The following is a 13,008-nucleotide window of genomic DNA, read 5'->3' as shown; positions in this document are numbered from 1 at the left end:
AGGGGGTTCAATATATCGCGGCCATAATATTTTGAACCCCCCCTCTCCAAAGGAAATTGGGAACAGTAGGGGGTTCAATATATCGCGGCCATAATATTTTGAACCCCCTCTCCAAGAGCAATGAAAATTCGAGAGGGTTTCAAAATATTGCGGCCATAATATTTTGAACCCGGGGTTCAATATTTTATGGGGGGGTTCAATATATCGCAGCGATATTTTGAACCCGGGTTCATAATATCACATAATATATTGAACCCGGGTTCAATATTTCGCGGTATCAAAATATTATATGACACCGGGTATATAGACTGTCATTTTTCTCACTTTGAAGCAGATTTAAAAAATACTACAATAGCTTTTTTCTCTCAAATTATCAAGTTATATATGCTTAGTAATATCATTTCCTACCTTAAACGTAAAAAATACCAAATTCTACCATCTGGTTTATAGTGGGGACCACCTCCAAATATTAAAATGCACTAAATTTTGCTCTATATTTGGAGCATTACAAAAGAAGATTGGTATTATATGCATTCATTAAAAAAATTAGTTAAATGTCGTCCAGGATAGCATTATTATATGTATAAACATTCAACAGCCTATGAATTTTACTTTTTCTTTCATATTATTTCATATAACGTACTCCAACAGAGCTTCATTTTTTCACAACGTCAAAAAAGTGCAATGGCAATGCTCTCCTACCACACACCGGAAAAATCGTTAAAAAAATATGAATTTCCTTAAAAAAATCTCAAAAAATTATCTGTATTGTGTGTATTGTGTTCAATCTAATAAATAAATAATATCAGAAAAATTTCATAAGAAGTTTAAATCCACTGTATTATACTAGAATGCGCAAAAACATGCGCAACGAAAACTGAAGTCGACCTCCTTAAGTGTTCTTTTTAAAATCAGAGCCTGTATTACTTAAACCCATCAATTTTCCCTTCTTGATACTGTCAATTTTACAGAGTATGATCCATTTTTCCGGATCACCACACTGTAAGTTTCCAATTCCGTATCACCACTCTCTGAAACTGATGATGTATGCAATAAATAACGTCTGTATTTTAGCACATTTTAAAGAGTTCATTTAAAAAATAGTTTGTTATATAAGTAAACGTCATACAGTCAGTTTTAAAAAGATAGATTTGTAATTAAAACTTTTAAATAGATAAGGGTATATAATAAATTTATAATTATAAAGAGCCTGATCATGTCTCGTTGCCAGGCGGAGATCATCAGATCAAATAAGATGCTTTGGCAACGACCCTTTGGATCAAGTTACTGTTGTAATTTTTTACATGACTTTAAGTTTTGGATTTTTAGTCAGATCATTTTGCAATTGGCTAGTTGGCAAGTATGTTTATGAATAATTTTTATGCCCCCCTTTGAAGAAGGGAGGGCATATTGCTTTGCTGCTGTCTGTCTGTAGGTCGGCGGTTGGTCAGTCCACCAACAGTTTTCTTGCTGAGTTTGCTAACCAACCTGTAAACTTGTCTCAATGACAAACACTTGTTTCCATACACAAGTTTTGCATCTAACAGTGTCATTTCTAACAGGTAATCAGTTACACGTGCTGGTATAAGCTGTTCCTCCTTTCTTTTTTTAACAGGTCAGTAGACAATGGACAGAATAGTGTCAATTGTCCACAGGAGAAAATTAGAGAGCAGTGTATCTGGACAGAACATGATGAGCCAAACATTAACTCCATGTCTAAAATAGTCATACTTAACGTCACAAACTTAGTATTCAAGACTTCCAAGATATTTAGAAAGGAATTCTGGACACAGAACATTAGTAAGTATAGTTAATTATAATGTGCACAGGAAAATATTTGCCCCTGTTTCATTTTTGCCCCTTTTGCCCTCACTCTCAGTGGGAAATTTAAGATTGCATGGGTAAATTCTGATGTTTTAAATTATTTTTCTTAAATTTTAACACAACTTTTCTGGGTGAGTTCAAGATGGGGCCAAACAGTTTGCATGAAGTTGTATAGAAGGGCAAAAAGAAAATTGACACCAAAAATGACCCAGTATACAGAACATCGTTATCAATGTGTGTGATATTGCTCAGTTTCTTATTTCCAGAAAAATACCATGGTAGTCTATACTATAATTTAGTGTAACTGACATATATATATATGGTTTGAGTAAAAAAACCAGAAAACATTTGTGTAAAATTGCTTAGTATCAGACTGTCTATTCAGACATAAAAATAACACATGTGGTGGGTTCTAATGCTACATTTATTCTGACTAGACGTTCACACAGATTGATACTTTCCCATGCACTTTAATTCATAATTTAGACATGTGTTAGTCTCAGCTCCATAAACATTATCATACAGCAAGCACTAATGGCTAGCTGGCTGATTCAGGTATAGATAAGGATTTAGTATCAATGGTTTCTAAGGACGTTACAATTTGGACAGGTGATAATGATTTGTAACAATAGCTGCTCAAATTTTAAAGTTTTCCAACTTTTATCTCTTACTACTGCCATATTAATTAGCTTTCATTTTGTATCACTACTCTTATTGCTTCTAATCTGCTATATATACCTTAAATATTCATACTCCATTGTATTTTATATTAGCTGGTATTTCATTCAACTAGTACAGTCCCATTATTTTAATGTCCCCCCCCCCCACCCCTCCCCTCAGTTCTTACTTCACACAAAGATTGCTTATGACCTGAGGGTGTGTCTTGATTTTGACCCAAGGTCATTAGGACAAGTTCAATGTCACTGGAAGGTGCAAAATTCATGTCTCAGTCTATGTCTTTCAGATTGAGAAACATTGAAAGTTCTTACTTCACTTAACGATTGCTTATGACCAGAGGGTATTATATGATTATGACCCAATGTCATTTGAGCAAGTTCAAGGTCACTGGAAGGAAAAGTGCAAAATTTGTGTCTGGTCCATATCTTTCTAATGGAGAAACATTGGAAGTTCTTACTTCACACAAATCAAATATTGCTTATCACCTTAGGGTGTGATGATTTTGACACAAGATCATTAAAGCAAGTTCAAGGTCACTGGAAGGAAAATTGCAAAATTTGTTTGTGCTTTATTTTAAATGTTTCATATGGAGAATCATTCACACAAAGGTTGCTTATGACCTGAGGGTGTGTCACTTGACCGAGGTTCAAGGTCACTATAAGAAAATGGTGCATCCATTACTTTCCGATAGAGAAATACTGGTACTTGAGCTATTATATTTTCTTAGCGGGAGCATCATTTGTTAGCTTGCTCACATTACCTTTGTTTTCTTTGGAAACATGCTGTCAGGAGAAAATGAAAGCAAGGGTATACAATATTTGGAAATATCAAATAAAACAAATCACTGACCAATAGGCCAGCCATTTATATTTTTTAAATCCTCATTGCAGAATGCTCCCATTTTTGGAGAACTGTTTTAAAGAGGAATAGGACACTACCATACTTATGCATACTGTCAAGGGGTCCTCAACCACCACAATATAATTGTACAGTAGTTGGGTGTGCTGTTTATATGTTTAAGGTTTACTTTCAGATAAATCTGTTCATGCTGATTATATTATAACTTTGTTTGAAGGTAAACCTGCACCCCCAAGCTTCATCAACGCCTCCTCCTCCTCCCTGGAGAAATGTGGCTGTGCCACCATAACCTGGGCGACCATACCCGGAGGAGTGAACACAACCTCTTCTGTCACTCTGACGTCACAGTGGAACACCGTCCCTCTGGTGAGTACAAACCACGATCTGTAGAGCAATTTTTCTCTATTAATTGTTTATTTCTCGACTGCATGAATATATACCTTAGATTTAATTTCTGTTTGTTAAGTACTATTTTAATGGCAAAATATAAAAAGTTTTCACTTTTTAACTTACCTGAACCAAAGGTTCAAGTGAGCTCTTCTGATCAGCCATTGTCTGTTATCTGTCTGTCCATCTGTAAACTTTTGATAGTTTTGACTTCTCTAGAACCATTGGGCCAAATTTAAACAGACTTCGTACAAAGCATCGTTATGATAATTGTTTTACAGTAGAAATAGGGCACAAGCCTTTAAAATCTTCTTCTCAAGAACCACTGCACCAGAAATGCCAATTATACACCAAAGCTTGTATACATAGTGAAGATTCTAAATTGTTAAAATCATGATCCCAAGATTAATACTGGGGCCCCAAGAGGGGTTCAAAGTTTAACATAAAAATATATAGGGTAAATGTTTAAAAATGTCCTTCTGAAGAACTGCAATGCTACAATTTATGAGATTACTATGCAAGCATCCTGATTTATTGTGGATTCTAAATTGTAAAACTAGTGACCCCCGGACTTATACTAGGGACCCCAAGAGATGTTTAAAGTTTGACATAGAAATATAAATCAAGAATGTTTAAAAATCTTATTATGATACAATTACTTAATGCAAGCATTCTTAGAGAGGGTAGATTATAAATTGTTAAAATTGTATACCCTGGACTAATACTGGAGCCTCAACAGGGGTCAGTGTTTAACTTTGAAATATATTGGGAAGATATTTAAAAAAAATATATAATGAACTGTTGTTCTGGTGAGCAATGTGGCCCATGGGCCTCTTGTTTTGATGATGTCACAAAAAAGCTATAAATGTTAGGTTTTAATATTTTTTTATGTATTGGGTTATTATAGTAATTCATGAGGACAGTTTTTCTTAATTTCTATACTGTATGATTGAGAATTGAATTACTAATTCAATGTTTACAACATCTACGCTCAAATTAACCTTGTATTTATAACTGCTTAATAGTTTTTGAAGGGTATTCACTACTAAACTGTTCAACCCAATATATACTTGCACAAATTTTCTAGCTATATTGAATTTTTCCTTTTAATATATATATATATATATATATATATATATATATATATATATATATATATATATATATATAATTTCCCAATACAACAAAAAATAAATCGGCACAGTTTTAAATAATTTAAAAATAATAAATATCCAGAATAAAATCACAAATTGATCCTATTAACCGCAAACGCTTTCGCCATTCCTGGCTCTTCAGGCAGTTATGTACAAAATTTATAAATTATATATATATATTATATATTAATTTGGACTGTCGCATTCTGTTTTATTTATTTAAGTATTTTTTGCTGTACCAAGGCTTTATATATATATATATATATATATATATATATATATATATATATATATATATATATATATATATATATATATATATATATATATAAAACAAAATGAGGTTCAAAAATAGTTTATTTCCTTCCCTGTTTATATGTAATTAAGTATTTAGTTTACATAGAGGTATGTGTATTGTAAAAATGGTCCATATAATCCACAGATTTAAAGAGAAAATTCTACAACAATTACTGGAACTTAAAAAAATCTGTAAAATTCTGATGGTTGTAAAATGATTGAGATGATTAAATTTGAGTTTTAGAGAAAATCAATTTGAAATTTCAATGTGTGCTAGACCTCCATCAAAATGTTATACACACATTGATAATGCACCTATAAACTTCCATTCAGCCTGTGAAAGATGAACCAGTAGATAATATCAAGAAACATTCTGCATGCATATGGAGAAGTTTATAAAGGTCAAATGTGTACTGTTTTTTTTTCTGTAAATAGTATTTTACAAATTCACACCCACTTTATTTGTATTATTTCAAGAAAGTTATGTCCATGCATGCATATGTACTTTTAACAATTTAATGCATTCAGGTGTTTTTTTATGTGGAATATGTTACATTCCAAACAAAAATTGTTTTTTCATGTTGTATATTTGCAGTATGTTTTTATGAAAACTGCTACAGCCAGCTAAACAGAAAAGCACATGTTTAGTTATTGTTGAAATAAACATTGTGCTTATTGTTTTCAGACTCACATTGTGAATACAGACAGCAGTCTGGAAGTCTGTAACCTGGTACCAGCCACCTATTACACGGTGAACATCAAGATCAAACCTGTAGGGGGAATGTATTACAGCAACACTGCAGATACAGACTTTGAAACTTGTCACACAGGTAGGTTTTTCAGTGAAATGCTGTTGGTATACTGAGATTGTGACATTTTGAAACTGATATACAATACCGATCAGACCCAACCCAACACCAGAGTAAACCCCAACTAAACCCTGGGTTTACTTTTGGGGTTTAGTTGGGGTTTACTTTTTGAAAATTTTGGTCCACTCAGGGTTTACTTTGGGTTTACCTGGAAAATGCTTTTGAGGTCAACTGTACACACTGAAGTGTGAAGCAGACCCATCTTTTATCTTATCATCCTACTGCCTGTAATTCTTGCCCTGTATATTCCGAATTCACAGTTAGCGTCTGCTTTCAGGGGTATACTTCTGACCGGGTTTACTCTCTGTGTCCACTCTGGGTTTACTTTGGGTTTACTCTGGGTTTACTCTTTGTCCACTCTAGTAAACCCAGAGTAAACCCAGAAAGTAAAACCAGGGTTTAGTTGGGGTTTACTTTCTGTTCTGATCTGTACTGTACAGTGTATGTCACAGTGAATAATGACCACTGTATATGAAATAACCAGACCAGTCTGAGGAAAGCTTTGAAATTTTGTTTGATTTGAGAAGATTCATTTCTTATAATGCATGCACATGTCTTTTTTTAATGATCATGATGATTGCAATTTATTTATTGTATCACTTGTAATTCTAAAAAAATCTTATCAAGATTAAAAAATTATTGACCATGCAGGTACTTCAAAGCAACGGAATAAACTGTGCAGTAGAATTAAGGAGGCTAGATGGTTATCAATAAATAATATAAATATCATCTTCCAAATAAATTTTTTGATTACTTAATCAACATCTTTGCACAGTAAAAATGATTCCAAAATTGCAGTTATTGCTGTTTTCAGTATGCTAGTATTTGACAGTATTTTTCGGTTTTCAAATGAATATTTTGATCTGTGAGCATTGTATACTGGTACATGTATACGGACTGTTAAAATCATGAAACTTAGTTCCTTTATTGTGTTAAAAAATACTATAGAGTGACCTAATTCAACTGTATAAACTCATTTATTAAATAAATGTTAATGGTTACAATAGGACTGGTGTTTTTTTTATTATAGCCCCATCTTTGGCACCTCATATGGAAGCCAGTGGATATTCCAGTGGAGACTGTGCTTATGGGAATCGCTCTGTGCTGGTGTATTGGAAAGTAAGATCAAATTAACGTTAAAATGTTAAATAAATGTTAAATGAATGTGAAACTTCATTGATCTGTCCAACTTAAAAAATAACTGAATATGTAGACAAATTTTTTAGTATCAAACATTCAGTGTTTCTGTTTCAGCATGTATATTCATAAGTAAATATTCTTATTTTTTATTAATCAGTAATACTCACTGTTTTATGTTGATAATGTAGACTGTGATATACAGTAAAACACGCTTATAATGAAGTGCCAGGGACGGGTGATTATACTTCATTATATAAAAAGCTGTATTCATTTTATCCATCAAGTTTACAATGTAATATAGTCACGGGGAATGAAAATCACTTCGCTGAAAGCTTAAATTCATTTTAAGCATGTTCACTATAACTGTGTTTTACTATACATTTATAGCAAAGCACTGTTGACCCATATGATACCGTCACATTAATGTCCATGATTTGTTACGGTATGAGCCGTTAATTCCCAGCCCTCTGATTGGCTAAAATCTAACAATCTCATTCTGGCTCGACAAATATCGTACATCTTAGATAGCTAAATCATAGTATAAACGTCAAAACAGCAACAATTGTATAACATTCAATGTGAAAATGATTATGCATGAAAGTTATAGACTTTAAATTTACAATATACTTTAAATATACTGTAGACCGGATCGAATACCGGCGTCCGATAGCTCAGTTTGTAGAGAACCTGACAAGAGATTCAGGGGGCCCCGGTTCAAATCCCGGTCTGATCCGTCATTATTTCTCCATTCCCGTTACTATACAATGCCAGTATATTATATTCTGGTGAAAATAGTATACAGTTCTTTCAAAACAGCTTTGACTTTTGAAAGCTTCTCATTACTGTACTTGTAATAAAATAAAGTGCTTATATATATAAGCATTTATAAAGATTTTTATTTTACAAATTATCAGCTGCATCATTTCCTCTACTGTGGAATCATTAAAATTCGTGGGGCCAATTTTCGTGGATTGCTTAAATTTTACAGGTTTTAGGGGAGGTAATTTCATGTATTAACTTATACCTACCGAAGAAAAACAGATTTATATCACTAATTAATTGATTTGTGGAGGATGTTATTTGTGAATGAAAGGTACCCCAAATTTTTATTAAAATTTAGCCACCAGGAAATCGAATGATTCTATCAATTGAACATGTACTGTTTTTTTTAACTATGCAGAAAATTAACCAAAAGTACCATAACGGGCCTTTGTTAGAGTACGAAGTGTTTGTGGATGATGCAGAAGTGGAAGCAAGGGGTCCTCAAGAAGTCTCCTCCTCTCTCCCTATACCATGCGAGGGGCAGCATAATGTGTCAGTCAGAGGCTGTAATCAACAAGGGTGCTCTCCAAAGGCCTCCATTCTGATTCCAAGCTACAGAGGTAAAACTAAAAAAAATAATAGAAGTCTTTTACTATACAGGTAAATATCAGAATCTCGAACAAAAGATATCATAAGTACATGTAGGACTTAGGCAGAATCTTACGACCTGCAAAAGTCCTACTTAGTATGTCTTACAACGTAACATAAGGCAAACTTAGCAATATGTCTTAGCTAAGTCATGCTTGTGAAAAAAAAGTAAAAACAAATTTCTTTTATCAAATTTGAATGTAACCATAATAAATCATTATTTTAGGTTAATATCTTGTGTATTTATACTAGTTACTATTAGATACAAGTGCTTGGTATTTTTATATTAGATGCAAAAGAAGTGAAAGTACAGACACAAAATTCAAGATGGCATGAGAGTAAAAATATATTTACCTAAAATTCTTAAAAAGCTAAAATCAATGGATCTTAGGCAATATATTCCATCTACTGTTGTTACTTAACGGTATTTTTTTCGATGAATATTCCCTAGTTAAGTCGTCATCGAAGACTGTCTGTGGTACAATATTGTGATGCCATTAGAACTTAATAAATAAAATAGTCATTGTGGATTTCTTTTCATCATTTGTTCTACATCTTACCTCACCAATAAGACAATTCACATAATCTAAGTATAATTTCTTTAAATCCATATATTGAATTGAGGTTATAGTCATCTTAAAGATCACTGAGGGTTTTTTTGTCTTCCTTTTTTTATTTCTGTAGTTTGACATATAATTATATACTAGTCACATTTACCCTTATGTAAACTCGCCCTTACGTGCTTATAACCTATTCAGCAGCCCACTTGCATACTACATGTATTCGGAAAATGTTATAGCTTATTACAACCACTTTAAATATCTATATCAATTTAACCAAAACTTTGATACAACATGTATTGGTGATTATTAAGATATTAATTTTGTGTAAATCATGTGATAGATATACTGTATTTAAATGCTGAATTGAAATTTTTTAATAGATAAACTTCTAAATCTATGTAAAACAAAACTTAAGATCTGTAGAAGCCACCTTTATCGGCCACTTACGTTTTAGGTAAAATTTCCTAGGTAAGCACTTTTCTAGTTACATACTTAAGTTTAAGAATGAACTTAAGTCCTACTTAAGCACTGTCTTAGACTTAAGCACTGTTATGTTATCAGCCCCAGGTTATCAAATACTTTTCCAATCATACACATGTACATTATGGTAGATGGTGACAACTAATGAACAGATGGTCACACAGTATCCCAGTATTTGCAGTAATTGTTTAGTCTGTTACAATTAATACCTGTAACTGACTTTGATGGATGTATAGTGATAGGCATATTCATTAAAGCATGTACAGCTTTCTGATGTGAATTGCCAGCTATCACTGCATCTCTATATAGAATAACGCATGGGTTAAGTACATGCTGGGGCTACATTTTAAATAAAATTTGACTGCAAACCATACTTACCATGGCAATCTCAGGAGTCCTTCATCCAAAAAGTATCATGCTTATGTAAGATGGAAGTTATCAAAAGAAATTCATTGAACTCATTTATGAAATGAAAGATTTCCTATCTGTAGAAACAGTGGATCTGCAGAGAGTTGTAATGGAACAATCAGAGAGTGAAGTTCACCTGACCTGGTTTGGAACTGAAAATGAGGCTTTAACAGCTGTAGACATTGCCTGGTGTAAAATGAGACCTGCAGGTTTCAAATGTAAAGTAAGAACTCAATACTGCCATTATGTAAAGGAAATTAATGAATTTATTCAATCTGATAGATTTTTCAAACTTTATGATACATACATGCATACACAAATTCGAGTTGTAGAATTAATTGCTTACCTGTTAACCTTTCAAAGCTACTATGTGGGAGAATTTCCCCCTTATTTACCGGTAAATTACAAACTTTACTAAGGGGAGATTTTGGGTAAATGACATTTTTTCACGCGAAAAGCTATAAAGTGAATGCAAATATATTATAAAAAATTGTAAAATACCTTATTTTACTTTAAATGTAATTATTTCTATGAATGCCATTTCTTGTGTTCCCGTGTTCAGAAAACCATTATTTTGTTTGCTTGATACAATACAAGGAGAAAATGGTGTCACTTTTTATATTTAGATTTTAGATTCTGTTGTTTAATATTGAAAAAAGAATTATCTGTGGACCATCACTGCTGATATCTAGGATAAAACAGGAAATTTATTTTGCTTATTTTGAATTGGCAGTAGATATAATACCAGTTGAATAATGTTGCCTTATATCTAGGATAGATTTTTAACACACAATCCTATACCTCCATCATTAATTTGAAATTATCTCTTTTTTAACATCTATAGCTTTCCCCTAACTTATAAATATTAAAAAATCTGTCAAATACTAGATGTAAACATGTCATACGTCAATCATGGTAAGCAGTACTTAGATGAATATGATTTTTTCAAATCAGCTTTTGAAGTCAAACTCAAAGAAACACCCTCAGTGGTTGTTGAAATAATCATGTCAGGATTCATAAGCTTAAGGGGGAGACAAATATGTTTGTGGGAAATTTTAGAATTCTAGGCCGCTTTGCGGGAGTCTCCTGCAAGATGCAGGAGGGTTAACAGGTATGAATTGATTTTAGACACAGACTGATGATATTAAGTGTATTTTCGTTCATCCAGGATTCAGAGGGGATAGACAATGATGTAAGTTTTGGATAAGTTTTGTGTATTTTGATGGTTTTTTTTTTGGTTTCTGTCCTGCAGGATGAAATCCATATTCTTAGAAGTGAAAATGCTAACAGCATAGTTCTGCCCCAAAAAACAATCGGTCAAGATATTGATGAATGCCTCTTTGGTGTAGCTGCCATCAATAATAGAAACATCAGCAGTGGAGTTAAATGGCAGGATGAATGCAGATATGTAAAGAATGCAGGTATGTTAGTGACTTTATCACTAAGGTCTCATTTGTTGAATAAAACAGGAAATTCAGTGCTGTAATATCATGGATTTGAATACTTGAATTTTCTTCCTGTGTGTGATTACATCACGTAAACATTATACATTATTTATTTTTCTGATACATGAGAATTTCCTATTCGCAATAAGCATTCAAGTGCCTCAAAATTGCATTTAAAGGTATTTAGCAGACAATGATTATTTTTAAGGAGCTAGAGTTGAAGGATTTCCAACTGAGAAGTTAACATAAATATTTTCACCGCTTTCTTAATTTGATTTGCAATTATTAGAATATGATTTACCAATGTTTTGTTCGCAGTGCCCCCAGCTGTTCAGCATGTGTCCCTGCTCCCCTCTCTCCCAAAGAACAGTCTGACCATAAGCTGGGCTCCGATCAAATGTGACTCAGGAACAAACAACGCTTATATCAACCAATACCAGATTATCTACTGCCAGCAGCCTACAGAGGACACCTGTGATAGTACGAAAACATTTCTTAATACTACCTGGGGGGGGGGGGGTATATTGCTGTCTGTTTGTCTCTCTTTCGGTCAGTCTTTCTGTCGGTCGGTCTGCAAACAAGTCTGTTCATTTTTTTCCCAGAGGCCACACATATTGAAATGAAATTTGGTATACAGATTTATCAGAATAATATTTAGGTCTAGTTGGATTGTGGGTATGATAAAGCAATTTTCTTTAGAGTTGCGCCCCTTGAACATAGAAAAATTTCAATAATAATTTGCAGTTTCCGTTGATTTTGTTTGCAGAGATTACACTCGTTGAAGTAATTTATTATACAGATTAATCATAATAATATCTAGGTCAAGATCGATTTTTGGAACGAACAAACAATTTTCGATCGTACACCAATGGGACTTAAAAAAAAATTCCAATTATTTGCAGTTTCCTTCCTAAAATGTTTCCAGGATTGAATTGAAGCTTTCACACCTTACATTTTAAATTGCCATGATTTGAAAAATATTTCTGTAGTCTTAAATTATGATGTATAGTAAATGCATTCTGATGACCCATTGACATAAAATGTTTTATGCTAAGGTTTGCATTGAGTAATTCACACAATATGTAAACGGTGTGACCGTTGGACCGAGCGCAGATTTACACTGTGCAGTTTGATTTTTGAATTTTGGAACAAAATTTATTTGAAACGCACAACAAGTAGAATCGACCTGGTTGCCTTCTCAAATCATTTGCCAAAGTTAAACTTAAAGTCGCTAGCTCATTCTACATTATGACATCATGTTTCAGACGTAAAACGTTCAAGTTTTTTCCTCGGAAATAGCCGAAGAAAATTACCTGATTTCTACCTTTTTTATTTCTTCTTTCATTGTTTATCGATTTAATTAATATGAACGCTGCAGTAATAAAATTGAATACTTTATTTAGTATCTAAAAGATCAGTTCCATGATGTCAATGTTATTTGATAAGACATACACAGAACTAGTCGTGTTTCAAGTTGATTTAAGCACAATTGAAA

At 32.9% G+C, this 13,008-nt stretch overlaps 1 protein-coding gene across 4 annotated transcripts in view; it reads left to right on the top strand.

Moving 5' to 3' along the window:
* LOC136269702 (interleukin-6 receptor subunit beta-like) overlaps positions 1-13,008 on the top strand; it is a 53,369-nt gene that overhangs the window by 29,944 nt on the left and 10,417 nt on the right. For all 4 annotated transcript variants that reach the window (XM_066089333.1, XM_066089332.1, XM_066089334.1 and 1 more), the window contains exons 5-12: positions 1,616-1,800; positions 3,578-3,726; positions 5,884-6,028; positions 7,098-7,186; positions 8,388-8,589; positions 10,152-10,291; positions 11,321-11,489; positions 11,832-11,993. In XM_066089333.1, coding sequence (XP_065945405.1) covers positions 1,616-1,800; positions 3,578-3,726; positions 5,884-6,028; positions 7,098-7,186; positions 8,388-8,589; positions 10,152-10,291; positions 11,321-11,489; positions 11,832-11,993 — 1,241 coding nt within the window. The remainder of the gene's footprint in view (positions 1-1,615; positions 1,801-3,577; positions 3,727-5,883; positions 6,029-7,097; positions 7,187-8,387; positions 8,590-10,151; positions 10,292-11,320; positions 11,490-11,831; positions 11,994-13,008) is intronic.

Source organism: Magallana gigas, chromosome 7, assembly GCF_963853765.1.
Source record: "Magallana gigas chromosome 7, xbMagGiga1.1, whole genome shotgun sequence".
NCBI classification, from domain to species: domain Eukaryota; kingdom Metazoa; phylum Mollusca; class Bivalvia; order Ostreida; family Ostreidae; genus Magallana; species Magallana gigas.
This window is presented reverse-complemented; position numbering and strand designations above follow the sequence as displayed.